Raw genomic sequence first — 25842 nt, forward strand, 5'->3', positions numbered from 1 at the left:
TCCTTTTCCCTCCAACGCCGCTGTCGCTCCCCACAGGACAGATGTTTGAACGAACTTTGATGCCGACGTGCCTCTGAGCAAAAATGAAGCTGCAAACTTTGTAAACGCACATAAAAACACGGTTATGTCTGGACATACTTGACATACAAAAGATGAACTATATATATAAATCTATAATCTGTTGGTTAAAAGAGGAAAAGTAAGAAGAATTAGTTATACATCGTCTCTATAATCTGTTGATTTATTTATTTTTTTTAATTCTCTTTTTATTGAGATTTCACAAAGGTCCATACATTCACAGAAATATCACAAATATCTGTCCCCCAATTGTTGCATAACCTAATGCATCTGAATTTTCGTAAACCATGCAAAGGCCATTAAGGACCCAAAAAACAAAGGAAAAAAAAAAGTAAATAAACAGAAAACTAAATTAAACCTTGCTGTCACTCAAATCTCTTTACACAAAAGTAGATATGAGAGAATAGATAAACTAACACGTACCATATCGATCTTTCCCACTTTCTCAGACATTAGTCCTGTTTCAATCTTTTCTACATATCTTTCATTAAATTAAATTTAATCTTTAATTGAATTCCTGCCTGTTGATTTAAGAGGAAAGGTAAGAAGAATTAGTTTTAAAATGCAGATGTTTTGTCACAGCAGATGTTGATGTGATCCTTCAGATGGTTTCTGCAGAAATTAGGAAAAAATAACCTCAAAACAACTGAGCTGTTCACCTTATTGATCTTAAGTGTGCTCATCATCATCATCGTCGTCCACATCAGGGGGTATCGGGGTTCTCCCTCCAAACCACAGGCCTCGTTTCCCAGCATGCAGCTGTCCAGCGTTTATAACGCCCTTTACTCTGCAGCATCATCTGCTGTCGTCCTGAAGACGACGGCTCGTCTCCAAACCTGCTTCCATCTGAAAGATTTACTGTGTATTTACCGCGTTGCCGATGGCAACTGTCTCCCCTGGTTCGTTACCCGACTGACAACCTGAAGACATCTTCATGTTTCATCACTGAATATCACTTTTATCCAGTCAGGTTTTTTGTTGGGTATAAATCAAATTTTTCTCCAGCTGATTTCTTAGTTTGGCCAGAAGAAACACTTTTCTATATTTCTGTTGTGCCTTTTTCTTTTTTCACCAACTGTTGCAGAGTTTTCTGACTTGACTGACATCTTCCTTGGACTTTTTTTTTTTTGCAACATTTTTTTGGGTCGTCCTGAATTTCACACCCATCTGGAAATAACATCTTTCACCACAGTCCTCCATGGATTGAAGCGATTGTACAACATGTTGGGTCATGCCTCTGTCGATGCATCTGATAAAACAGCTGAGTGTTAAAATATGTGCAATCTCTTTAACCCTTTAGTGGCTGACATATAAAATAATACACAGACAATCCTTAATGTTTATTTCAGGCTCCAATTTAAACTTTTTCTTCATTTTGGGGTGGTATACAGAGATGTCTCAGGATCACACACTTCCAGCCCATGTGGGACCTGCATTTCTGCCAGGGTTTCTGAAACTAATTTTCTCACAGACTCCTATTTTTAGACTCCTGAGCTTAATTTTAAACTAGTTCCAGGAAGTTGTAAGATCTAATATTGAGTGGCATGTTTTATTTCAATACAGCCAGATCAGCTCAATCATATGGTTTTCATTTCCAAGTTACATTTGGCCGCAGTTTCCTCTGAATTGTTTGCTGCGGCAGAGCGAGAGAGAGAGACAGAGAGAGAGAGAGCGTTTCCAGAATATGACGCGGCGATGGGCGTGGCTTGGCGGTGGTGGGCGTGGCTTGGCGGCCGCGGCGACCAATAGGAAGCCTCCCCCCGCCGGCCCAGCTGATCGACGCAGCGCCGCCGCCGCGCAGCTCCACTTGTTGCCGAGCAGGAGTTGCGGTCGTCAGCCGTCCGTGCAGCCGAGACACGTCTCCAACCAGCCGCATCTGCCTTCCTCCGCCGGCCTCAGGTGAGAAATTAGCTTTTTTATTATTATTATTATTCGTGTAACCAAAAGAAAAAGACTAGAAATAAATGAATAAATCATGATAATAACAGCCTCATAAAGAAACCACTGGGCTCTTCTTCACATAGAGACAATAAAATGCAGCTGCAAATGTTTTTGACTCCGGAGTTGAACCTGCAGCTGTTTTGAAATGTGATTTTTTTTTTTTTTTTTTAATTAAAAACAAGAACCCACTCCGGTATTTGCTTCGTGCACAGATACCTGATGCTTCTGCACGAGTTAAGGCTGATTTATGGTCCTGCGTTAAATCGACGCAGAGTCTACGCCGTAGGGTCTGCGTTGGTGTAACGCGGAACTATAAATCAGCCTGTACTGCTGATGGTGAAGGTTTGCGGGTCCTGCTGAGGGGGTGAGATATGGGGGTGAGATGGGGGTTGCATTTCTGCATCTGGAGGCTGAGGCTGTGAATCAGCTGCGGGGAGGTTTGCAGGAGGAAGTGCAACTCTTTAGAGAAGAGAAAAAGGCTGATATTCTGCACCAGTGGCGTCAATTCAGTGGAAGGTAAGGCATGGCAAGGTTACGAGTCACAGAACTTAACTAGAGTATCAATCAACACGTCCAGCAAATATTCATCACAGAAGTCTGCTATGTAGCTTATCTGTGTGGTCAAGAAAACTGGAACTTTTTCAAATGCAGTCTCGCTCACTGCAAAAACTCAAAATCTTACCAGGAATATTTGTCTTATTTCTAGTTAAAATGTCTCATTTTTAGTCAAAAAATCGGATTCCACTTCAAACAAGAGTCATTACCAGAAAAATAACTTGTTATTTGACCATTTTCACCTGTTTCAAGTACATTTTCACTTGAAATAAGTAGAAAAATCTGCCAGTGGGACAAGATTTATCTTCTCATTACAAGCGAAACAATCTTGTTCCATTGGCAGATTTTTCTACTTATTTTAAGTGAAAATCTACTTGAAACAGGTGAAAATGGTTGTTTTTGAGTCTTGTCTTAAATGTAATGAGATTTTAAAAAAAAAATGAGACTAAAAATGAGACATTTTAACTAGAAATAAGACAAATATTCTTGTTAAGATTTTGAGTTTTTGCAGTGTATAATAACTAGTGAAATCGATCATGTTGTTCTTATTTGTGTAGCCCTGTGGCTCTTATTTCATCCTTTATTTAGAGGATAAAATGTTTTAAGTTAATAATAAATAATAGTTCATAAGGTGTAACTATGTTTAAAAATGCTGTAGTATAACATGTTAAAATGTCATTCTATTTACAGTTAAAAAGTCAGAGAGTAAAGGGTTTTGTTGGTGTTAATTTTGGGTACAGTGGAGCATCCTCTCATGATCTCATCTTGGGCCACCAGCCCTGAGCCAATCCTGTCCTCACCTTGTTCAGGTAGGAGGTGCTTAGCGTTAACTCTGGCGTATCAATAATATCTCGGCAGAGCCGAGCTGGAGCTCGCTGCGTCGAGCACGAGAGCTGTATGCTGTATGGTAAAATATAAAATAAGAACATTCTAAACTCCCAAGACTGACGGAGAGTCGTCGTGTAGTGGATGTGTGTGTACTCTGAGAAGCTGCCAGAGGTAAATGAATGTGTTTTATGTACTTACAGTTTTGACATGTGTAAAAACGAGCTAAAATGCTAAGCGCTGCTAGCCGTTGGTTTAACATGCTCATAGACTTTTATATTGATGATTTTGCATTGCGGTTAGCAATTGCTAATGGTGTTTACTGTGAGTCTTTGCCACGAGTCAGCCTGTGGTGTTAAAATTAAAAGGAGTTATTTGGTTCAGGACTGCACATTTGCCGTATGGGAGAGAGTGAGGACCAGGAGAGCCCTGGACCGTGAGAGACTGAAGCTGCTGTACTTGAGAGCACGTGTTCCTGCCTGGTGAAGCTGCCCGCTTCATCCTGACCGCCGAAACCACGTCGTGCCTTTCTGCCTTTTTCCCCATCCCCACATCTCTGACTGTTGGGTTCGTGAGTACCTTTGCACGTGCTGTTTTATTTTATGCTGGTAACCCAGTGAACCGGCCTTTCGTTTTTGGCCTCACCGCTCACGAGCATCGAACGGGCCTGCAACGCTTTATTTTATTTTTCATTTTCTTTAACAGCCCGGTGTGAGTGTGTGTGTGAGTGTGGGCTGTGGGTATCGAGACTTATGGTCATTTTCATTCAGTCCCTGATTTAATGTGGATCAAAGTGAGTTCCTTATTGAGTTTTTGAACTTTGTTACCAGTACACCTTTTAAAGGTCAACAGTGAACTTGTTAACTAATTTGACTACCTTTCATATTGTTTGTTAAAAATAAATCTGTGTTTTGATTATAAAGTCAATACTCTGTGGTTATTTGAAATATAAGTCAGTCAAGACATTTTAAAGGGGAAGTACCTAATTTGTGCTACTTCTTAGATATCATTGGAGGCACCGCCATATTATTTCATATTATTATTCAGGTCCTTACCGGTATGTTGCGCCAAAACTAGACGAACTCAGGCCCCGTTCCAGTGTACTACAACACCCATCATTACTAATTAGCTACCTGGGGCAGGGGTTACATAAATGGAGGCACCGCTGGGATTGGTTCACTGTATGACTGATTTGTAATTAAGGTAACAAGTTCAAAACCCATATAAGAACAATGGCTCACTCACCTGACCCTCAGTTGCTAGCTAAGCTTCAGGAATGGTGTGAAAACGTAGGAGTAAATCCAGCCAATGCTCTGATACTTGGTGATGTACCTGACGAGATTGTTGTAGCTGATATAACAGAGTCATTAGAAGCTGTAAAAGTACTCGGCCGAGTTCGCTACAAAGCTAGAAAAGTATTCCCACCGCTAAAACATGAGATGATACTCTGTGAGTGCAGAAACCAAGTTGACCCTCAAACAGTTCCCCCTGAGATCTACCCCATTGGTGGTGGAACCCCATGGACGACAACCATTCTCACATGCGCTGCTGCTCCTCCTGATGACTTCACATTGAAGTTGCTAAGTTTACTGCAAAGTGAAGGTAAATCAATGAATGATCTCAAACCATTACTTGAGCAAAGTACATCCACACAGTCGGACCCAACCTCCATCATTCGTGCTGTGGGAGAGTTGTTAGAGAAAACAATGCGACCCCCACAAGAAAATAACGCCTTTCGGAGGTTACGTGTCTTTTCAGGAGTGTTGCCAACACCCGCAGGGGAAGAGAGCCTCGAAAACTGGCTCGAGCAGGCACAGGTGATGTTGGACGAATGTGATGGTTCTGTAAAAGAGAAAAAAAAAGAGGATTGCGGAAAGTCTAAGAGGTCCAGCATTTGAGATAATCCAAGCTGTACGGTGCAATGATGCAGATGCGCGACCAGAAGATTATCTGGCAGCTTTGGAAAATGCATTTGGAGTCACCAAGTCTGGTGAAGATTTTTACTTTACTTTCCGATCCATGCAGCAAAAGTCAGGTGAGAGACTGTCAGATTATTTGAGGAGATTAGAGAAGGTGCTGTCCAAAGTAGTTCAGAAAGGAGGCCTTCCTTCTGCGTCCAGAGACCGTGTCCGGGTCGAGCAGCTATTAAGAGGTGCAACATCAGAGTCAGACATCCTGTTACTCCAGTTGCGTTTGAAGGAGAGGTTGCGCACCCCACCCTCTTTCATGGAGTTATTAAGTGAGATTAGAGTAGAGGAAGATCAGAGAATGACAAAACGAACTCTCACCACTAGCACGCACACGGTGCGCACAGTAGATGACCAAGTTGCCCACTCTGCTGAAGTACATGCACTTAAGAGTCAAGTCAAAGCTTTAGAAACTAAAGTACAGCAGCTATCAGTCAAAGAGAAACCCTCAGTGTTGCCTATTGATCCTGAAGTGCAGTCACTGAAGGAACAAGTGGCTAGTTTACAACTGATAAATCAGCTCAGAGAGCATTCAGCCATACAAGAGTCCCCCAAAACACCAGAAAAGTACCCTCAAAGGTTTAAATCCAGATTGCCCTTTAAACCTAAGACGGGTAATAACACTACAGATGATAAAAGTGTGTTTTGCTACCGCTGTGGGGAAGATGGCCATATCACCAAAACTTGTAGTGGTACTGACAACCCCTCCAAAGTGATAAGTAAGCTAATTAAAAGCAACCAGAAGCTTAAACAAAACCAAAGGGGCTCCTCAACCATTCCCCCTGTAAAAACAGGACATGTAAGCCAACTCGATAGCAGTTCGCCAGACCTGCCACCCGACATCCCTAAAGGCTTAGTGGGTGAAACGAGCACTGGGAGAGTTATGATTGAGGGACACATTTGTGACGCTTTAATGGATGGTGGTTCAAATGTCTCAATTATTTTTGAAGATTATTACCACAAGCACTTGTCCCACTTAACGCTTCATCCCATTTCAACCTTGGAGCTATGGGGCCTAAGCCAGGCTAGCTACCCATATAAAGGCTACATCGCAGCTGAGATAAAGTTTCTTGAAGATGGTGATCAGTGTGAGCCCAAGGTGGTGTTTATTTTAGTCTGCCCAGAAAGTAGTGGCCCTGAAAAACTGCCGCTTATTGTTGGCACTAATGCCCGAGCTTTCAGTCATTCACCTCGGTCCAGTGTAGTTAAAGGTGACCCCAAGCCTGCTCAAACCATGCGTGTAAGCACACACTTACCTGTCAAGGCTAAGTCCCTTCTCCCTCCTGGGGATCCCGTGGCTGTAGTCAAGTGGACTGGACCTGGACCACTTACTGTACCTCCTGGTGGCGAGCGTTCAGCCATTTGCACTGTGTCGAGTAACGAGACACTTAAAGATAGCATCCTCATGGTAGAAACTCCTTCTAATGGAGCACTTCCAGCTGGAGTGTTAATGCCCCCATCTGTTCTGCTCTCTTCCGAGATGGATTGCAACAGATTTTCTGTGCTGTTGAAAAATGAGTCTGCCCAATCAAAAGCAATCCCTAAAGGCACAGTGATCGCCTATGTGCATAAAGCAGAAGTTGTCACTCAGTTACAGCGCACAGAGACCCCACTTAGCCCACTTGACCCTGCTATCTTTAATTTTGGTAACTCTCCCATTCCAGAGAGCTGGAAGAACAGACTGGCCCAAAAACTGGCCGAGCGGCCTCAGGTTTTCTCCTTGTCTGAGTGGGATGTGGGTTTGGCTAAAGGGGTAGAGCACCACATTAGGCTGAAAGACCCTAGCCCTTTCCGGGAGAGAGTCAGGCGTCTTGCTCCAGCAGAAATTGATGAGGTTCGCAAACATCTACAGGAGCTCCTTGCGGCAGGGATTATCAAAGAATCCCGGAGCCCTTACGCCTCTCCCATAGTGATAGCTAGGAAGAAAAATGGTGGAATAAGGATGTGTATTGACTATCGCACCCTTAATTTGAAAACCATACCTGACCAATACACCCTTCCTCGTATTGACGATGCGTTAACTAGCCTCACTGGAAGCCGCTGGTTCTCTGTGCTTGACCTCCGCTCTGGCTATTATCAAATCGCGATGTCAGAGGAGGACAAAGAGAAAACAGCGTTTATCTGCCCGCTTGGGTTTTATCAATTCGAGCGGATGCCCCAAGGCATCACCGGCGCCCCTGCTACATTCCAACGATTGATGGAAAAGGCAGTGGGAGATATGAACCTGCTTCAGTGTCTTGTCTACCTTGATGACCTCATCGTGTTTGGTTCCACTCTGGAGGAACACGAAGAGCGTCTGTTGCGCGTACTTGATCGACTAGCAGAGGTCGGTTTGAAACTTTCGCTGGATAAATGTCACTTTTGCCAGCCTGAAGTAAAGTATGTGGGACACATTGTGTCCGCAGCCGGTATTGCAACAGACCCAGACAAAATCAAGGCTGTAGCAGATTGGCAGCCGCCCACACACTTGAAGTCACTTCAGTCATTTCTGGGGTTCTGCGGTTATTACCGTAAGTTCATCAAGAACTATTCAGCCATAGTGCGCCCTCTTACCGACTTGACCAAAGGGTACCCTCCTGTGAGGAAGGGAAAGAAGCCCCTCAGACCCAAAAATGACTACTTCCGACCATTTGAACCATTCGGCGAGCGCTGGACTCCAGCCTGTACAGATGCGTTTCGCCAAATCATTCAATGCCTTACTAGTGCTCCGGTATTGGTTTTCGCAGATGCCACAAAACCCTACATCCTACATGTGGATGCCAGCTTTGATGGACTGGGAGCAGTCCTCAATCAAGAATACCCTGAGGGGTTACGTCCTGTAGCATTTGCTAGTCGTAAATTATGCCAATCAGAGAAAAACTACCCTGTCCACCAACTTGAGTTTCTAGCTTTGAAGTGGGCCGTAGTGGATAAGTTCCACGATTATCTCTACGGTGCCAAATTCACAGTTAGAACCGACAACAACCCGCTGACGTATGTCCTCACCACTGCAAAATTGAGCGCTACTGGTCATAGGTGGTTAGCTAGTTTAACTACATACGACTTTGATATAAAGTATAAGCCTGGCAAAGAAAACGTTGATGCGGACTGGCTGTCCCGAAATGCTATGCAAGAGGACGACGGATGGAGACACATCCCTCAATCAGGTGTCAAGGCTCTCTGTCGCCCCATTAGCGTCTCTCAGTCATCTGAGCTACCATACCGTCTCATAGACCAGCTGGGAGTTCCTCCAAGTGTCATCCCACCTGCTTACACCTTATCCACTCAGCTTGGGGTGAGTTCTGTGGAACAGCTAAGCAACAAGGAGCTGCAAAAAGCACAAAATTTAGACCCTGCCATCAGTATTGCTAAGCAGGCGGTACAAAATGGAGTCTGGCCAGCGACCTCCCAAAATCACACTCCAGATGTTGCTTTGTTGCAGCGAGAAAGTAGCAGACTCTTGATAAAATCAGGCCTGTTGTACAGGAAAACCACCCGACCAGTGGGAAGGTCTATTTGTCAGTTAGTTCTTCCCAGTGAATATCGTCTCAAAGTCCTTAAGTCTATCCATGATGATTCTGGCCATCTGGGAGCTGAACGCATCACTGACCTGATGAAAGACCGATTTTACTGGCCAAAATTGGCCTCTGACGTTTCCCAGTACATCAAAAACTGCGGGCGATGTGTTGCTCGTAAAACACTACCTCACAGGGCCGCACCTTTGAAACAGATAACAAGCAGCGGGCCCCTCGACTTAGTGTGCATAGACTTTTTGTCTATAGAGCCAGACTCAAAAGGTTTGACCAGCGTTCTTGTGGTTACAGACCACTTTACCCGCTATGCACAGGCATATGTGACCAAAGATCAAAGGGCAACTACTGTCGCCAAGGTGCTGGTCGAGAAATTCTTTGTGCATTATGGTCTTCCATCCAGAATCCATTCTGACCAAGGACGTGACTTTGAGAGTCGTCTCATTAAAGAGCTCTTAGGGATGTTAGGCATCAAAAAATCCAGAACAACTCCATATCACCCCCAAGGTGACCCGCAGCCAGAGCGGTTTAATCGAACACTTTTGTCTATGCTTGGTACCCTCCAGCCCAGTCAAAAACAGAAATGGAGCCAGTATGTCAGTGCACTCGTACACGCCTACAACTGTACCCGCAACGATGCAACGGGTTACTCCCCCTACTACCTAATGTTTGGGCGCGAGGCGCGTCTTCCCATTGATCTGTGCTTTGGTACTTCACCTGATGGAAACAACCAGGGAGAGTACTTACAGTATGTAGCAAGACTGAAGAGTGACCTGAAGAGAGCATACGAGTTGGCAGTGACAGTTGCTAACAAGTCACATGACAAAAACAAGAGATACTATGACAATCGAGTAAGAGACCAAGTGTTGGAGAAAGGTGATCGTGTGCTCGTACGAGCGCTAGGTTTGCCTGGAAAGCACAAACTTGGTGACAAATGGCACTCTAACGCTTACGTCGTTGTGGAAAAACTACCAGACTTACCTGTGTACAGAGTAAAACCTGAAAAGGGAAGAGCCATCGTCAAGACTCTGCACCGGGACCACCTTTTACCCATTGGGTATTTGGTCAGGTTTCCCTCAGATTTGGAGATGACTCAGTTACCACAGAAACCTGTGACAAGATCACATCAAAAGGAAAAGCCAAATGAAAGCTCAAACCAGGAAGAAAACTCGGAAGACGAGGATGAATACTGGGATGTACCTGCTGACCGGAGGGAGGACCTCTTACTTGCCCTTGATCTGCTGGCAGATCAGTTAAGTGGAGATGTCCACCTGGAAAATGCGCTGACACAGGATAATGTTGAGGAGGACATTGATGTGGACACTGAGCAGGATGTGGATATAATCCCAGTAGGACAAGATACAGAGCAAACTCAGCTACTACCAAATGACACTGTGGTGGACACAGGTCTAGAAGGGGGAGCGCTCCCCTCTACTAGTCAGTCTCAAAGTAGTGCTAACCCTGTTCATGATCGTCCTGCCCGAAGACCAGTGAAGCCAGTCATTCGGCTAAGCTATGATAGACCTGGCCATTCCACAAATGAACCTATTGTGGTTGTACATAGAGGATTGAGATTTACTATCAAAAGAGACTCCCCAATGATATGTAAAAGTTGGGATAAGGTATAATGATGTGATAAAAACACCTGTTAAGACCTTAGTCTGTAGCATATATGCCAGACATTGATATTGACAAAATATCGGATGTGACTGATGTAAAACTTGTGTGATGAGGACATCAACACCTTTTAGAAAGGGGAGATTGTAGCCCTGTGGCTCTTATTTCATCCTTTATTTAGAGGATAAAATGTTTTAAGTTAATAATAAATAATAGTTCATAAGGTGTAACTATGTTTAAAAATGCTGTAGTATAACATGTTAAAATGTCATTCTATTTACAGTTAAAAAGTCAGAGAGTAAAGGGTTTTGTTGGTGTTAATTTTGGGTACAGTGGAGCATCCTCTCATGATCTCATCTTGGGCCACCAGCCCTGAGCCAATCCTGTCCTCACCTTGTTCAGGTAGGAGGTGCTTAGCGTTAACTCTGGCGTATCAATAATATCTCGGCAGAGCCGAGCTGGAGCTCGCTGCGTCGAGCACGAGAGCTGTATGCTGTATGGTAAAATATAAAATAAGAACATTCTAAACTCCCAAGACTGACGGAGAGTCGTCGTGTAGTGGATGTGTGTGTACTCTGAGAAGCTGCCAGAGGTAAATGAATGTGTTTTATGTACTTACAGTTTTGACATGTGTAAAAACGAGCTAAAATGCTAAGCGCTGCTAGCCGTTGGTTTAACATGCTCATAGACTTTTATATTGATGATTTTGCATTGCGGTTAGCAATTGCTAATGGTGTTTACTGTGAGTCTTTGCCACGAGTCAGCCTGTGGTGTTAAAATTAAAAGGAGTTATTTGGTTCAGGACTGCACATTTGCCGTATGGGAGAGAGTGAGGACCAGGAGAGCCCTGGACCGTGAGAGACTGAAGCTGCTGTACTTGAGAGCACGTGTTCCTGCCTGGTGAAGCTGCCCGCTTCATCCTGACCGCCGAAACCACGTCGTGCCTTTCTGCCTTTTTCCCCATCCCCACATCTCTGACTGTTGGGTTCGTGAGTACCTTTGCACGTGCTGTTTTATTTTATGCTGGTAACCCAGTGAACCGGCCTTTCGTTTTTGGCCTCACCGCTCACGAGCATCGAACGGGCCTGCAACGCTTTATTTTATTTTTCATTTTCTTTAACAGCCCGGTGTGAGTGTGTGTGTGAGTGTGGGCTGTGGGTATCGAGACTTATGGTCATTTTCATTCAGTCCCTGATTTAATGTGGATCAAAGTGAGTTCCTTATTGAGTTTTTGAACTTTGTTACCAGTACACCTTTTAAAGGTCAACAGTGAACTTGTTAACTAATTTGACTACCTTTCATATTGTTTGTTAAAAATAAATCTGTGTTTTGATTATAAAGTCAATACTCTGTGGTTATTTGAAATATAAGTCAGTCAAGACATTTTAAAGGGGAAGTACCTAATTTGTGCTACTTCTTAGATATCATTGGAGGCACCGCCATATTATTTCATATTATTATTCAGGTCCTTACCGGTATGTTGCGCCAAAACTAGACGAACTCAGGCCCCGTTCCAGTGTACTACAACACCCATCATTACTAATTAGCTACCTGGGGCAGGGGTTACATTTGCATTTGTAGTTATTCCATAAATGTATTTAAAAAAACTAACATTTACATTTAACCCTTGAAGCCAAGGTGTGGCGGCTGCCATACCTTGCCATACCCAATTGACGCCCCTGCCTGCACCAGGGCAGATTCCCCCCCAATACCCCTCTACCCCCCCCAGTCCTGCTCAGAAACGCAGCATCAGCACTGTGTCTGCTTTGTGGAGGTGTGGCCCGAGCTTTATTGTTTTATTTACCTCCCAGCACGTCATTATTGTTGTTTTTCCTCCCAGCACATACTTCACTACAGCTGTCATGGTTCAGCACAGCCAGAAACCATGAGGTCACCAGTACAGAAAAGTGCAGAAGAAGGTGTTTCTTTCCTTTTAACGCGTCTGAAACCAGACAGACGTCTAGTGAAGTTCCTTGAATTACTCAACTTTTGATCAAAAAGGTCTCCGGCGATTTATTTGTTGAATTTGACTGTCTGTTTTATTGTCGCCTCACAGCTAGGCAGGAAAGAGCAAAGTAAAGAGATGGCATTAAAGGTGACATTGGAAAAAATAACGTAGATTATTAAACAGAAACATCATGTTTCTGATGACATCTGGAGACCTTTTATGAGACGGGATGTTCATGTTGGTCATTTGCTTCTGCAGGAGGCGGTGAGGGAGTAGGATGTGTGATATAATGTAAATAACTGAGAAACGCCCTGGAAACTCTTCATATAACTGATAGCAATATCGTATACTCTTATTTATGTCATTCATGTATTTATTTATTCAAATTTTTTCCTTTATTGCTTTATTTTCATCTTATCTTTTTTAGTTTTAATGTTTTACTTATTTAACAAGGGGAAGAGGGGAAGGGAGGGAGAATGTTGTCTTGCCTGTAAGAATGTCCCATTTGATTAGCTGTAAATTGCAAACAAAAAACGAATAAACACATGTTTAAAAAAAAAAAAGAAAAGAGCAAAGGTCATGTAACAGGAGTTCCCCCCACAGCTGGATCAGATGTGGTTCAGTGGGCCAACACCTTCAGCACTTCTCACTACGAACAGCTGGAGACGTGCAGAGCTGATGAGGCTGGTTTTCTTAGGTCGCAGACTCTTTCCGGGCCAGAACCAATTTATGTAGGCCAGATGACGGCTGAAGATTCACAAACTCTGCTGGACGAGCATGTGGTTGATGCCGATCTGCATCGATTCACAGAAGACTGCGGATGTGGGTCGTGTTTGGACCAACCATGGACGTGCTGAATACCTGCCGTGCCCCGTATCTGTGCCAGGCCGCGCGTAATGGCTGGAAACGCGGCACGCATCACTTCCTGTGTGCCAAAAAAACAATGGCTCCAAGTTTAAGCCAAGTATAGGGCTGGGAGATATGGACCAAAAGTCATATCTCGATATTTTCTAGCTAAATGGCGATACTCGATATATATCTATATTTTTTCTGTGCCATAATTGGGGTTTCCCGCAAAGCATTATAGCATAGCATCTCTGTTAGCTTCATGTTTTTCTGAGGCAAACCCTTAAAAAAACTGTTTTAATACAAAGCCTTGTGCCAAATGTCACACAGGAACCTTTATTAACAGAGGTCTGCACAATATCAAGATGTATAGAACAAATTAAATAAAAATAAACTGCCTGCATATATAGAATAAAAATGCTTCTTGAATAAAATAAAACAAATATCCCTTTCCTGCATAACAATTAAATTAAAATACACTGTGCAATTAATACAATGTAGACAGTAACAGGCAGACTTTTCCACTGAGGTTGACAGTTGTGCAAATAACAAAACATTTGTGCAAATCTCAAATAAAACATTCAAGTCAATTTGTTACAAAATAAGCTATATCAAAATCATTTAAAAAAAATATATATATATTATTATTTTTTTAATCGATATAAACGATATTGTCTCGTACCATATCGTGTTTGAAAATATATCGATATATATTAAAATCTCGATATATCGCCCAGCCCTAGCCAAGTATGAGAAAGGTGAAGATCATGTTACCCATCATCATCATCATCATCTTCTCATATCCACATAACCCAAAGGCTGAACCATGAAGGACACGTGGAGATTCTGTGGGTCAAGTTTGGCGCCACCTTGGTCATCAGAAATCCGCCGCGCTCATGTTTCATGGGGGTTCGGACCGCGTCACGTGTCTTTTGAAAACCAGTTTTAATCAGCTTTGTGAGGATTTGGACCGTTATAGTTATAAACTGCAGGGAAAGAGAGCGTGTTGCAGCTTCCTCAGTCGCCTCTCCGTCTCCGGCTGCCAGACTCCAACAGCAGAAGTTATAATTTCACAGAGAGCCACAATGACTAAGAACCAGACCTCCCACGCAAGATGTGGTCACGGAAGACGGAGCCTTGTGAGTGTATGTGTTTGTGTGTGTGTTAAAGTGTCAAACCTCAGCAGGGTTTGAACTGGGTCTGGGTGGCATTTCGGGGGCATCGGGCCGTCCCCTCCAGAGCTCCAGATGACTGGCATCTCCGGCATGAAAGCAAACCTACACGCACGTTTATCACGCACTCTGGCTGCGAGGCCGGGCTCTGCTGGCACAACAAACCACCGCGTCAACACGTCGCGCTCTGCACCAGTTGGCACAGAAGCAAATCTGGCGCTCACTTATCCTTTCCATTTCATTAATTGTCCGTCTTGGCCTGACTCTCCAGTTTCACACTACAACACGGTACCTGGTTTTAAAGGTGCCGGGTGAACCGCTCACAGAAAAGCCTCCTGGAAAGTTCAACAGCCTTTGGCCTTTACGCAGCTCTTCCAAGCCACTTTATCTTTATTATTCATTTTTTGTTACAGTATTGTAAGGATAAGAAGTGAAGTTCATTTATATTTGACAGCTGTAAGGCTCAGATGTTGATATAAGATAAGATAAGATAAGATAGTCCCCAGAAGGGAAATTCGGGTGTTACAGCAGCTCAAACTCGGATACATGTTTAAGATAACATGAACTCAGAATTTATCTTTATCGTTTATTTAGTCTAAGTATGAAAAATAAAAAAATACAGTAAAAGTGTTATTGTCGCCTGTGCCTCTCGTGTCCAAGACACATTTCTCCTAAGGGAGACAATAAAGATTCATCTTATCTTATCTTATCTTAAAAGAAACTGAAACTGAACTAGTGTACTGTAAACTGTATAAATGTAATATAAACATTGTAAATACAATATAATATAGTTTGTATTTGAGTTAAAAATGCATTTACAATATTATTTAATGTTATTTACATCAGTTAACTATTTACATATTTGTTACACATTTATTATCTACATATTTATGTTTAAATATTTGAAAGTGCATCTTTAAGACAGTTGAGATAAGTTCATTCTGCTTTAATTCCCTCAAATTTACCTTAATTGAAGCGCTAGCTTCTGATTGGTTAGTTCAGTTATGTGGGAAGTGCGAACCAGTTAGTAAAGAATGTTATGAAGTGTGGATCCAGTAAAGTTCTGCTTGAGAAAGTTATCAGTCTCCATCCTGCTGTTTATTCTGTTAAAGAGTGATCCAACCACCACAGATCGAACATTACAGTATTATCCACCACAAACGTTGAAATATCTGAAGTTATTTGCTCTTGTGAAACCTTTGGTGGAGGTTAAGATTCCAAAAACACAAGATGAGATGTTGATTTCCTGTGCGATCACATGCAAATGGACTTGTCAGTGAATGGTGGATGTAGTCTAGAAGGAGATTATCAGGAAAAATTGAAATTGTGGGATGCATCGTCAGTAGTGCTCCTTATGTCCAGTCCTGATATCCTCACCTGTGACCGTCGATCAGCTTTCTTTATTTTTATAAACTGCAGCATTTTGCATGTATCACGGTCTGAATTTGTTGTTTAAAACTCTTGATTTTGCTCAGAAAGTCTGGTTGTCGCTGCCGTGGCCGCAGGTTTCCTGGTGTCGGTCCACATGGACGGTGTTAGCAGTCAGAGTTGAAGTTTCACCATGGACGGGTTTGTGTTTACAGAGGTGACGGTGTGTTTGAGGGCTTAAGAGATGCTTATAGAAGCTTATGCACTTTCATTGGAAGAAAAAGACCCTGCTAAAAGCAAAAGGAAAACAATTTGAATGAAGCTTTAGGAAAAAGCTCCAGTTTGTTGACACTGAAGCAGCTGAGGTCCGGTGAGTTGACCGCACACGGTAAAAATAGGAAGCCGTGAATCATCAAATATTTAGATGGTTACTGATTCCAGGAATCTGCTCCACTTCTTTGAAACTGAGCCCTTTTTGAGGAAGTATAGTACGTAACTGATTAACTTCCAGCCTTCAGGCAGCGATATTGTTTTTTACGGCTTTGCTTTAACGGTTCTTTCCCGTTTATTTCAAACCGGATTGATGAGTTTCAGGCGAGTGGATGTGAGAGCCGCCCAGAGCATCATGGGAGCCGTCTAGACCTGTCCCAGCAGAACTAAAGGGAAGGCTTTAAGCTTCAACCTCCAGGCAGAGAGGGAATCTGCACCCAAACGTGGGAGCTGGTTGCACCGGAGCAGAACATAACTACCTAAATACTGTTAGAAAGTCCAGGAAAACCACAAGTACATCTGCAGTTTGAGAGGAAGGTTCTCCTTTTATTTGGGATGATGAAGAGCTATGAGGTTTCTTGACATATGTTGGAGTTTGGCTTCTAAGGGTTTCAAATGTCCGTAGAGGAATTTTAAATTCTTTTCCAAATTCAAAAGTGAATCAATTAAGAAAAACTGAGAATATTAATTTGAACTTGAATATGGTTGAATTAAAAAAACACGATACAGTACGTATCCTGATACAAACAATAGGTATCGTATCACGATACGATACCTATTGTAAGATTGTGATACATCAAAGTATTTTACTTTGTTAATTTGGTCAAAAAAACGGATTGCTGTTCATGTACATTGGAGGATACTGACCAGAGGACAAACTGAGTCCAAATTTAGTTTTCAACCAACTTCTTCATTTTATTTAAATGTATTGCATAGGTGCTTTGTTACGACGGAGTATTAGGGCCAAACAAAAAAACAAAAAAAGGAAATTACGAGAATAAAGTCATTTTGTAATGAGAATAAAGTCGTAAAATTACGAGAATAAAGTCGTAATATATCATAAATATATAAATATAACTTCACAAGATGCTCAATATTCCTCATTTTAACACAGGGAGAAAAAGCTCTTCCTGTTAGAGTTCTCATAAATTATATTCTCGTAATATTCCGACTTTATTCTCGCAACATTACGACTTTATTCTCGTAATTTTACGACTTTATTCTCGTAATTTTACGACTTTATTCTCGTAATTTTACGACTTTATTCTATTACGACTTTATTCTTGCAACATTACGACTTTATTCTCGTAATTTTACGACTTTATTCTCATTATATTATGACTTTATTCTCGTAATTTCCAATTTTTTTTGTCTTAGTTTGGCCTTAATACTCCCTCGTACTTTGTAGATCAAATTTAAAAAAAGAAAAAAAAAGCCTTTGCAAATATATTGCACAAGTGCACTCGCTGGACACACTGAGGTGAAAAATATGAAGAAAAAGAATATGAACACTCAAATTGATAGCTAAATGTGTCACTGAACACAGAATATCTAAAATAAGGGGCATTGTTACACACAAAAACGTGGAATGTTTTTCCTTATAAATCGATATTAGGATATGACAGATCGATATTTTGGTGGCGAAGTATCGTGATATATTTCCGTATCAATAAGTCTTCCCACCCCAATTAATTTACTTGGGCTGATGCCAGAAACGAGCACATCATGGCAGGGGTCTCTGTGTGGGACTTGGACTATCCAGGTGCTCTAGTTTCCTCCGACGGTCCAAAACCACCGTCCCTCCGGCCGGACTCATAGTCCTGGGTTTCACCCGTAGAGACCGAGATAGGCTCCAGGAGATTCCCGTGGGCCTAAACGAGAATACATTATTTTTTAATTTTGATCATTATTTATTTAAGGGCAGACTGTCATCCTTTCTTCACCAAATGACATGAATTAATTAACATTCATTTCAGTTAAATCAGGAAGTTTTTCTATGTTCTGAACTTCAGATCATTTCTTGACTCCATCTCACGTTGTAATTGTTTAATTACGCGATGTGGAAGCAGTCGGGAGGTTTGTCTTCGCACTACAAATAGAAAGTACAGAAACTGTGTACGTACCTGCTCCCGTCAGATCAATGCGACACAGAGCAGCCCACACGGGTGTGATGTCGCGCCGCAGCTGACAGGTGTGAAGACGCTCTCACACCCTCCTTTTGAAAAGCAAACCACAGGTTGTTCAAACACCTGTGTGATGTCGTGTAGATGTGCGGACATTTGTGGTCAATGAAAGCATGACAGGAAAGGATGACTTCCATTTCTCTTCTCCTGACTCTTTGTCTCTTTTTGTCTTCAGAAAGCCTGGTTTGATGTCTGGTCTGATGTCTGGTCTGATGTCGGCGTCAGCGCCGTGTCCGTGGCCATGTGGACGCTTCGGCCTGCTCTGCGGCCTCCTCATCCTGGCCTCCTCGCCGCCTCGCGCTGCAGGTACGAGGAAAGAGTCAAATAGTGTTGTATTTCAGCATTAATCTCCTCCGGCTGCTGGTTATTTGTAGTAAAGGAAAACCTTGAAACTGGAAGTCATTTTTTAAGGAGTTCCAATAAAAAAAGTTATTTTTTATTTTGTATTACATACATAAAAAATACACGTATAACAAGCACCTCACAAATACAGTATACACACAACAAAGGGAGGGCATTACAAGATAACAGGTGGGGTTTCAAAGTGTGTACATAAAATACATACAAAGTGCATATTATTTACATTTAAGCTGGTATTGGTTGCCAAATATCATAAAAATTAGGGCTGTTTGATTAATCGATTTTAAATTGTAATCGCGATTATGTAATTAGAACGATGTTAAAACGTGAAAATCGTAAAATCGATTTTTCACTTTTTTTCTTTTTTTTTTCTTTTTTTAATTTTAATTTTAATTTTTTTAACCTTGTCTGCACACATATTAATGATTGATACCATATTAATGATTGTTGGAAATACCTCTCAATACCTGCGACAAGTGCCCCATCGGAGAGGCTCTTTAGTGTAGGAGGGGGCGTTGTAACATGCCACCGGGCACCATTATTATTTAGCATTCAAAGACCCAGTTTAGTTTAATTAGAAAATGTCTCGTTTTATTTAATTGGAAATATAACTTACTGTATGTTTGCAAGTGCTGATTTGCTGATTTTTTTTTTTCCAGAGATAAAACTTTATATTTTATTATATTTTTTAAAACTTTTTTTCAACTTATTTTACAGAGTTTTGCACTTTATTCATTCATTTTTGGTTTAATAAGAGCAAAGTTTGCACTTAAAGCCCAATGGGGCAAATGTTCAATAAAAAAACAGAATATTTGAAATCATTTCTTTGCCTTTTGTCAATTCACAAAATAATCGTAATCGAAAATCGGATTTTGAGAGAAAAAAATCAAGATTTTATTTTTGGGCAAAATCGAACAGCCCTAATAAAAATACATTTTCACTGAAGTTGTATTAAATGTAATGTGCGCGTGTGTGTTAATTGATTTGTTTGGTTCTCAAAAAATAAAATAAAAAAATAGGTCAAATGGAAATTCAAGTAGACGATAAATGGAAAGAGGAAGTTGGTTCTCAGGCAAAACAGAAATGGAAATTCTAAATAAATTTATAAATAAAAATGAAGACGGATGACAAATCAGGTGTGTAGAAAGTTGAGTGTTGGGTGTGATAATCCATGGAGATGTGGTCTATGAGTACGTTTTTCCATTGAAAAAAACTGCAAAAAAGTGTGAAATAAAATATGAGAAGAGCGTGAAGAATATCAGGTACCGACACTGGAAAACTGGGATTTTGTGTTTGATGTTCGGCCCGGACGCGGCCCGCATCCGGCCGTGACTCCCTGAACCGAGCCACGAGTCCACCAGAACCAGAACCCGTTAAGAGGATCAGCAAGATCCCTTTGAATGAGACCGGCATCACTCCGGCGCCTCCATTTCTGTTTTGATTGGTCCCATCCTCCGGTTTCACACATGACCCACTCTTCACAGATTTGAAGTGTGAGGAACATGCAGAGGCGGCGAAAACCATAACGGGGGTGAAAGGTTGAGAAATAGTGGGAGCTGCGTCAGCTCATCTGAACCAAACCCAAGAATGGTCACGAGTGGCTTATTTTCTTTTATTTTTACTATGCAGCATCAGTTCTCGTAGCATCTAGTGATTGATTCTCCCGTCCCCGGGTTTGGTGTTTCCGCAGGCCGACTGAACAACTGCTCGCACCCGCTGATGCCGGAGCACGGGGGGTTCCGCTGCGACCCGTCTCCGTGCCGCGGCTTCCCCCACAAGAGCTCCATCCGCTTCTTCTGCGAGCCCGGATACCACCTCATCACCAAGACGACCGTCTCCAAGTGTCGCCAGGGGAAGTGGGTCCCCGCCGTGCCGTCCTGCATCCCCGTCAAAGGTAGGGATGCACGCACACCCCGACAGGAAAACCTCCTGGTTCTGGATCTTCGTCTGCAGGTTGAAAGTTTTAATGACGGCGTTTGCAAGTTTTCCTGCGAGACGGTCGTGGCAACATGAAAGCTGATTCCCTGGACGCCGAAATAACCCAGAATACAAGTCGAATCTCAATACTTCTATCCATCCATCCATCCATCCATCCACACATCCATCCACTTGTGATTCATCCAGCATTTTAAAATCCTGCTTACTCATTTCATGACGCCTCAATCTGTTTCCACAACAACCTCTGTTACTCACAGCGGTCACATCTGAATTTCATGTTTCATACAGGGTTGACTTGACCTTTTCCACGTTGTAACTTTAAACCCAGTAATTACTGAAGGACGCGGCGGCCGTCGTGCAGCATCAGCAGAAACACCAGCAGCATCAGCGGCGGCTGCGTGATGTCGTTTGACCTACTTAATAGATCCGCTCAGACGCGCCGCCTCTCTGCAGGGAAGCGAGCAGCTTCGCCCTCCGCAAACCAGTTCCGACTTCCTCTGTCGCCATCAGCCGAACGTGCTTCGGCAGGAAGTCGCAGCGCAGAAAGAGGAAGCGGGCGAAGCCACAGTAATAACCATTAGACTGCGTCTCAGCCTGATGGAAATCTACAAGATGAAACTCCGTCGTCGGTAGATGAAAAGCTCGTATTTGTGACGCACCCGTCACCGGCCAACCTAAACGTCTAAAAGTGATCTGTAAAGTTGAAAAGAGTCGAATAAAAGTTAGGGTTGTCCCGATCAGGATTTTTTAGCTCCCGATCCGATCACTTGAGTTTGAGTATCTGCCGATCCCGATTTTTCCCGATCCGATCACTTTTTATGACTCTCGATACTTTTTCCTGATCAGATATATTTTGGCAATGAATTAAGTAAAAAAAAAAAAAAAAAAAGACCCCTCAAATTGTCCCAAGTTTCTTTCATTGTCCATTCTCTCCAACATGGACATATATTTCTTTTCACTGACTGCATCATTAGATCAAAACAAAGCTTATCAGCACTGGTGCCACAAAATGTATAAACAGGAAATTGTAAACTAAAACAAAAAGTGCAGAATAGTGCAATAACAAAAATAAATAGCCTACATTTCACTTCAAAAGAGGTAGTTTACTTACTAGGTTCAAAAGTTGAATGACATCCCGTCAAACTCACAATCAATAAGAAAATTAAAATACATGTTGGCTTAACTTTTTAACAACTTTTCTTTCTTTTTAAAACTTTCCTTGATTGTCGGCTGTCTCAGTGCAGCAGCCTCGGTTGCGGCGACCGACTCATTGTATGTCTTTTCAAAGTTTTCATGCTTGGTCTTCAGGTGTCGAATAAGGTTTGTCGTATTGAATGAAGACCTGTTCGTTCCTCCATGTGAAATGTCCGCCTGGTAAACGTTGCATTTGGCCGTTGGGCTGCCTTCGCTTTCAAGTCTATAGTGTTTTCACACTTCAGACATTGTCTGTGTTTATCTGAGCGTAGGCTAGCTGTTAGCGTTCTGTTAGCCACGCTTCTTTCCCTCCAGCACAAACGTCTCTCCCAGCCGCCGGCGCCGCCCAAAAGCAATATCTTATAAACACACCTCAACTGTCTGTATTGTTAGATACAGTTGTTAAATACAATTATAAAAAGATTTAATAATTAATATATATTAAAAACATTAATAACTAGGTAGAGAAGACTTTATTGATCTCCCAGAGGAGAAATTCAATCGTGCAGCAGCCAAACACACACGCTCAACGGTTTATACAAAAAAATTAAAATAGAAATAACCAATAAATAGCTAAATAATAAAAAAAAAGAGCAATATAAAATGTAGAAAAATGAGCAATGTACAAGAGAAAAAATAGTAAACACAAAAAAACGGATAATATTTACATGTGCAAAAATACGTGAGGTATTTACCGGGCAAAGGTTATTGCACTTTGTATTGTATGTCCTGATACTTTTTTGGCCGATACTGAAATCGGGAGTAAAAGTGGAAAAATATGGATAATATGGTCTTTCTCCTCCTCAGACGGTCCCAAAATGAAGTTTGACGACCGAGGGAGCGAGTCGATGCCCAGCATGGCCACGACGGCGGTGGGCGTGTCCATCTTCCTGCTGACGACCACGGCCTGCCTCGTGGTCAAGTCCCGCCTCTACCCCTGCCACTCCCACAGGTAAATAACATTAATACATAAATAAATAAGAGAATCTGGCATCCCCTCGACCTTTGACCCTGATGAACCTCGTCTCCGTTTCCCCGGCAGCCGCCGCTCCTCCGACCAGCTGGACCTGATGCTGGACGGACCGCACGTGTCCCTCCCGTCCTACGAGGAGGCCATGTACGGCAGCTGGGGCCAGCGTCTCCCCGCCTGCCCGGCCCCCGGCCCCACGCAGCTGCTGCTGGCCCAGGAGGCCCCCGACTACCAGCCGGACGGCAGCCGCCGGCCCCTGCTGTCCGGCCACGGCCCCGGCGGCCTGCCCCCCCCGTACGAGGAGGTCCAGACCTCCCCCCCCCTGAGCGGCCGGGACGTCCTGCAGCTGCACGTCCCGCTGGCGGGCGATAAGGACACCTGACTGACGGGCAGCCGGCTCCGCGAGCAACTGGACCCTTAACGGCGGGGGCAGCCGGCGTTGATCCGCCCGACTGTACTGCACTTTCCTGGTCGGCCGCGGCTCGCCAGCATCAGGACCTTCATATGCTACTTTGGACCAAGCTGACAAGCTACAGGCCCGCGTGTTTATCGTAAAAGATACTGTTTTGTGGTGCGGGAGGGGCACGTTGGCGCAATTACCACTCCGCGGACAGCTGGAAAACTTCAGAATGAAATATTGACTTTTATTTTCTTTCATCTGATGAAATCTAACCTTCTCCATCATGTTTTGGAGTAAAAAAAAAAAAAAAAGGTTTTCACAGGACATTGGCGATGTGGAAGTGTGTGTGTGTGTGTTTTCAGTGCTGTTCTGGAGACGTCGTCCATCCCTCCCGTCAGTGACGGGGCTCGTCCAACCTTCCATCGTGAAGTCAGGAGTCTGCTAGTGCAGAAAAACCTGTGCGTTTCCATGGCAACTGGCTCAGCAGCCTCTCCTTCAGGTCCAACCAGACTCCGATGCACAAGACTTTGTAAACATCAGGTTTTTCTGATGTTAATTTAAAGCATTTTAAAGGACAATATTTAGATATAAATATATATATATATGAGACGGTTTTATCTTGTGTTTAATCGGCGGTGAGGGACGATTGAGACGTTTTATTGATTAATCATCCAGGTTTCTGTTGCACAGCTCGTGCCAAGAACAGGTAAATAGATCCGAGTCCGTCGGAGAACCTGATCATCTCCGTGTCCTCGCCACTCCTTCAGGGCTCCTCTTCATCACTCTCTGATGCCTTTCGCTGACGGTGAATGTATTTTTAACGTTTAACTTTTTGTGCCGGCAAACATTAACTATGATATTGATTGTAATATTTACAGATGATTACATGTAAGTTGTCGTATTACACAGAATAATATAAATAAATGTTGGGGTGTTTTCTTTGACACGGTGTCTTTCGTCTGACCTCGTCTGTGTCTCACGCCACACCTGAGCGTTTTATCTATCTATCTCTAGCTGTATTCTGGGAGCACGGTGGTTGTTTTCTTCACCCTGACGCAGGTCAGCACACATGACCACAACAAAAGTCAGCAGCAAAGTTAATCATCGCTGCAGAAGGCAGTGATTTGAAAAACGCTGTCTTCACTGAAAACAGAACGCCGCCCCGAGAGAAACACACACCCTTAGAGACGTTTAAATATTTGATTTAGAGGGAAGTGCACAGCTCCAACTCCGTTTTACTGCTTCAACTTCAGAAGAAACTGTCTGCAATGATGAAACAAAAACAGGCCCTTTGAAGGGTTTTGATTTATGAAATAATTTATGTGGAAATGTTGACGAGGCGGTGTTGTGGTTAACCCCGTCAGCTCGCAGCAGCGGCGGAGTCTGAGATTCTGGCCGGGGTCTTTCTGGGCAGACTCTTCCTGCAGCCTCACAGCGCTGCAAACATCCACCCTTCTCCTACTACGGAGCTTCTGCTTGATGTGTTAAAACTAGTCTTTAGTTTTCTTAAAGATGACATCTAAGAACCTCTAAGTGTTCTTTGATTTCCCATCTTGAGACGATATCAACTTGAATGTGCTTCCAATGAAATCTATCTATCCATCCACCCACCCACCGGGAGCCAGAGAAGCTCTGATATCTGGTCACCATCTCTGACAACCTGCTGAAATTCTCCCCCAAGAGACTCTCAGAAGCAACGTCTCTACCTCCCGAGGAAGCTCAGCTCCTTTGGAGTTTCTACGCCAGGTTTATTGAGAGCATGGGGAGTGGTAGTCTAGTGGCTACAGAGGTGGGCTTGGGTCTGCAGGACCCATGTTCAAACCAAAAACAACCACCTTGGGCCCTTGAGCAAGGCCCTTAACCCTAGTTGCTCCCTGGGCGAAATGGTGTTTGTTCTCTCAGATGTACAGTTGTGTTCAAAATAATAGCAGTCCAACATGAATAACCTGTTTTTGGTAGAAATTATATTATTGCATGGCAAATAATTTACCAGTTGCTGTAGTAGGGTCATAGAAAACCAACAGAGCCAACATTCATATGTATGCTCCTCAGTCTGTGTAATTGAATAATGAATTGAAGTTGCATGTTCAAAAAATAGCAGTGTGGAGTTCAATTAGTGAAGTCATTCAATCTGTGAAAAAACAGGTGTCAATCAGGTGGCCCTTATTTAAGGATGAAGCCAGCACATGTTGCTCATGCATTTCTCTCTGAAAACCTGAGAAAAATGGGTCATTCCAGACATTGTTCAGAAGAAAAACGTACTTTGATTAAAATGTTGATTAATGAAGGGAAAACGTATAAAGAAGTGCAGAAAATGAAGGGCTGCTTGGCTAAAATGATCCCCAATGCTTTAAAATGGAAAGCAAAACCAGAGAGACGTGGAAGAAAACGGAAGACTACCATTACCACCGAAGACTACCACCGAATGGATCGAAAAATAGCCAGAATGGTGAAAACTCAGCCAATGATCAGCTCCAGGATGATCAAAGACAGTCTGAAGTTACCTGTGAGTACTGTGACAATTAGAAGACGCCTGTGTGAAGCTAATCTATCAGCAAGAAGCCCCTGCAAAGTCCCACTGTTAAAACAAAGACATGTGCTGAAGAGATACAATTTGCCAAAGAACATATTGGCTGGCCAAAAGAGAAATGGAGAAACATTTTGTGGATGGATGAGAGTAAGATTGTTCTCTTTGCGTCTA

The 25842-nt window shown here is 42.9% G+C and overlaps 1 protein-coding gene across 1 annotated transcript; it reads left to right on the forward strand.

Moving 5' to 3' along the window:
* The first annotated feature begins 1839 nt into the window (after positions 1 to 1839).
* On the forward strand, positions 1840 to 24085 carry zgc:152863 (uncharacterized protein LOC562658 homolog). The gene is made up of 5 exons (XM_061720209.1): positions 1840 to 1977; positions 18455 to 18585; positions 20330 to 20533; positions 22579 to 22723; positions 22814 to 24085. Exons 2-5 carry the CDS (start codon positions 18468 to 18470, stop codon positions 23121 to 23123), a joined length of 777 nt encoding a protein of 258 aa, XP_061576193.1. The 5' UTR covers positions 1840 to 1977; positions 18455 to 18467; the 3' UTR covers positions 23124 to 24085.
* Positions 24086 to 25842: the final 1757 nt, after the last annotated feature.

The sequence above is a fragment of the Cololabis saira genome, chromosome 4, assembly GCF_033807715.1.
Source record: "Cololabis saira isolate AMF1-May2022 chromosome 4, fColSai1.1, whole genome shotgun sequence".
NCBI classification, from domain to species: Eukaryota; Metazoa; Chordata; class Actinopteri; order Beloniformes; family Belonidae; genus Cololabis; species Cololabis saira.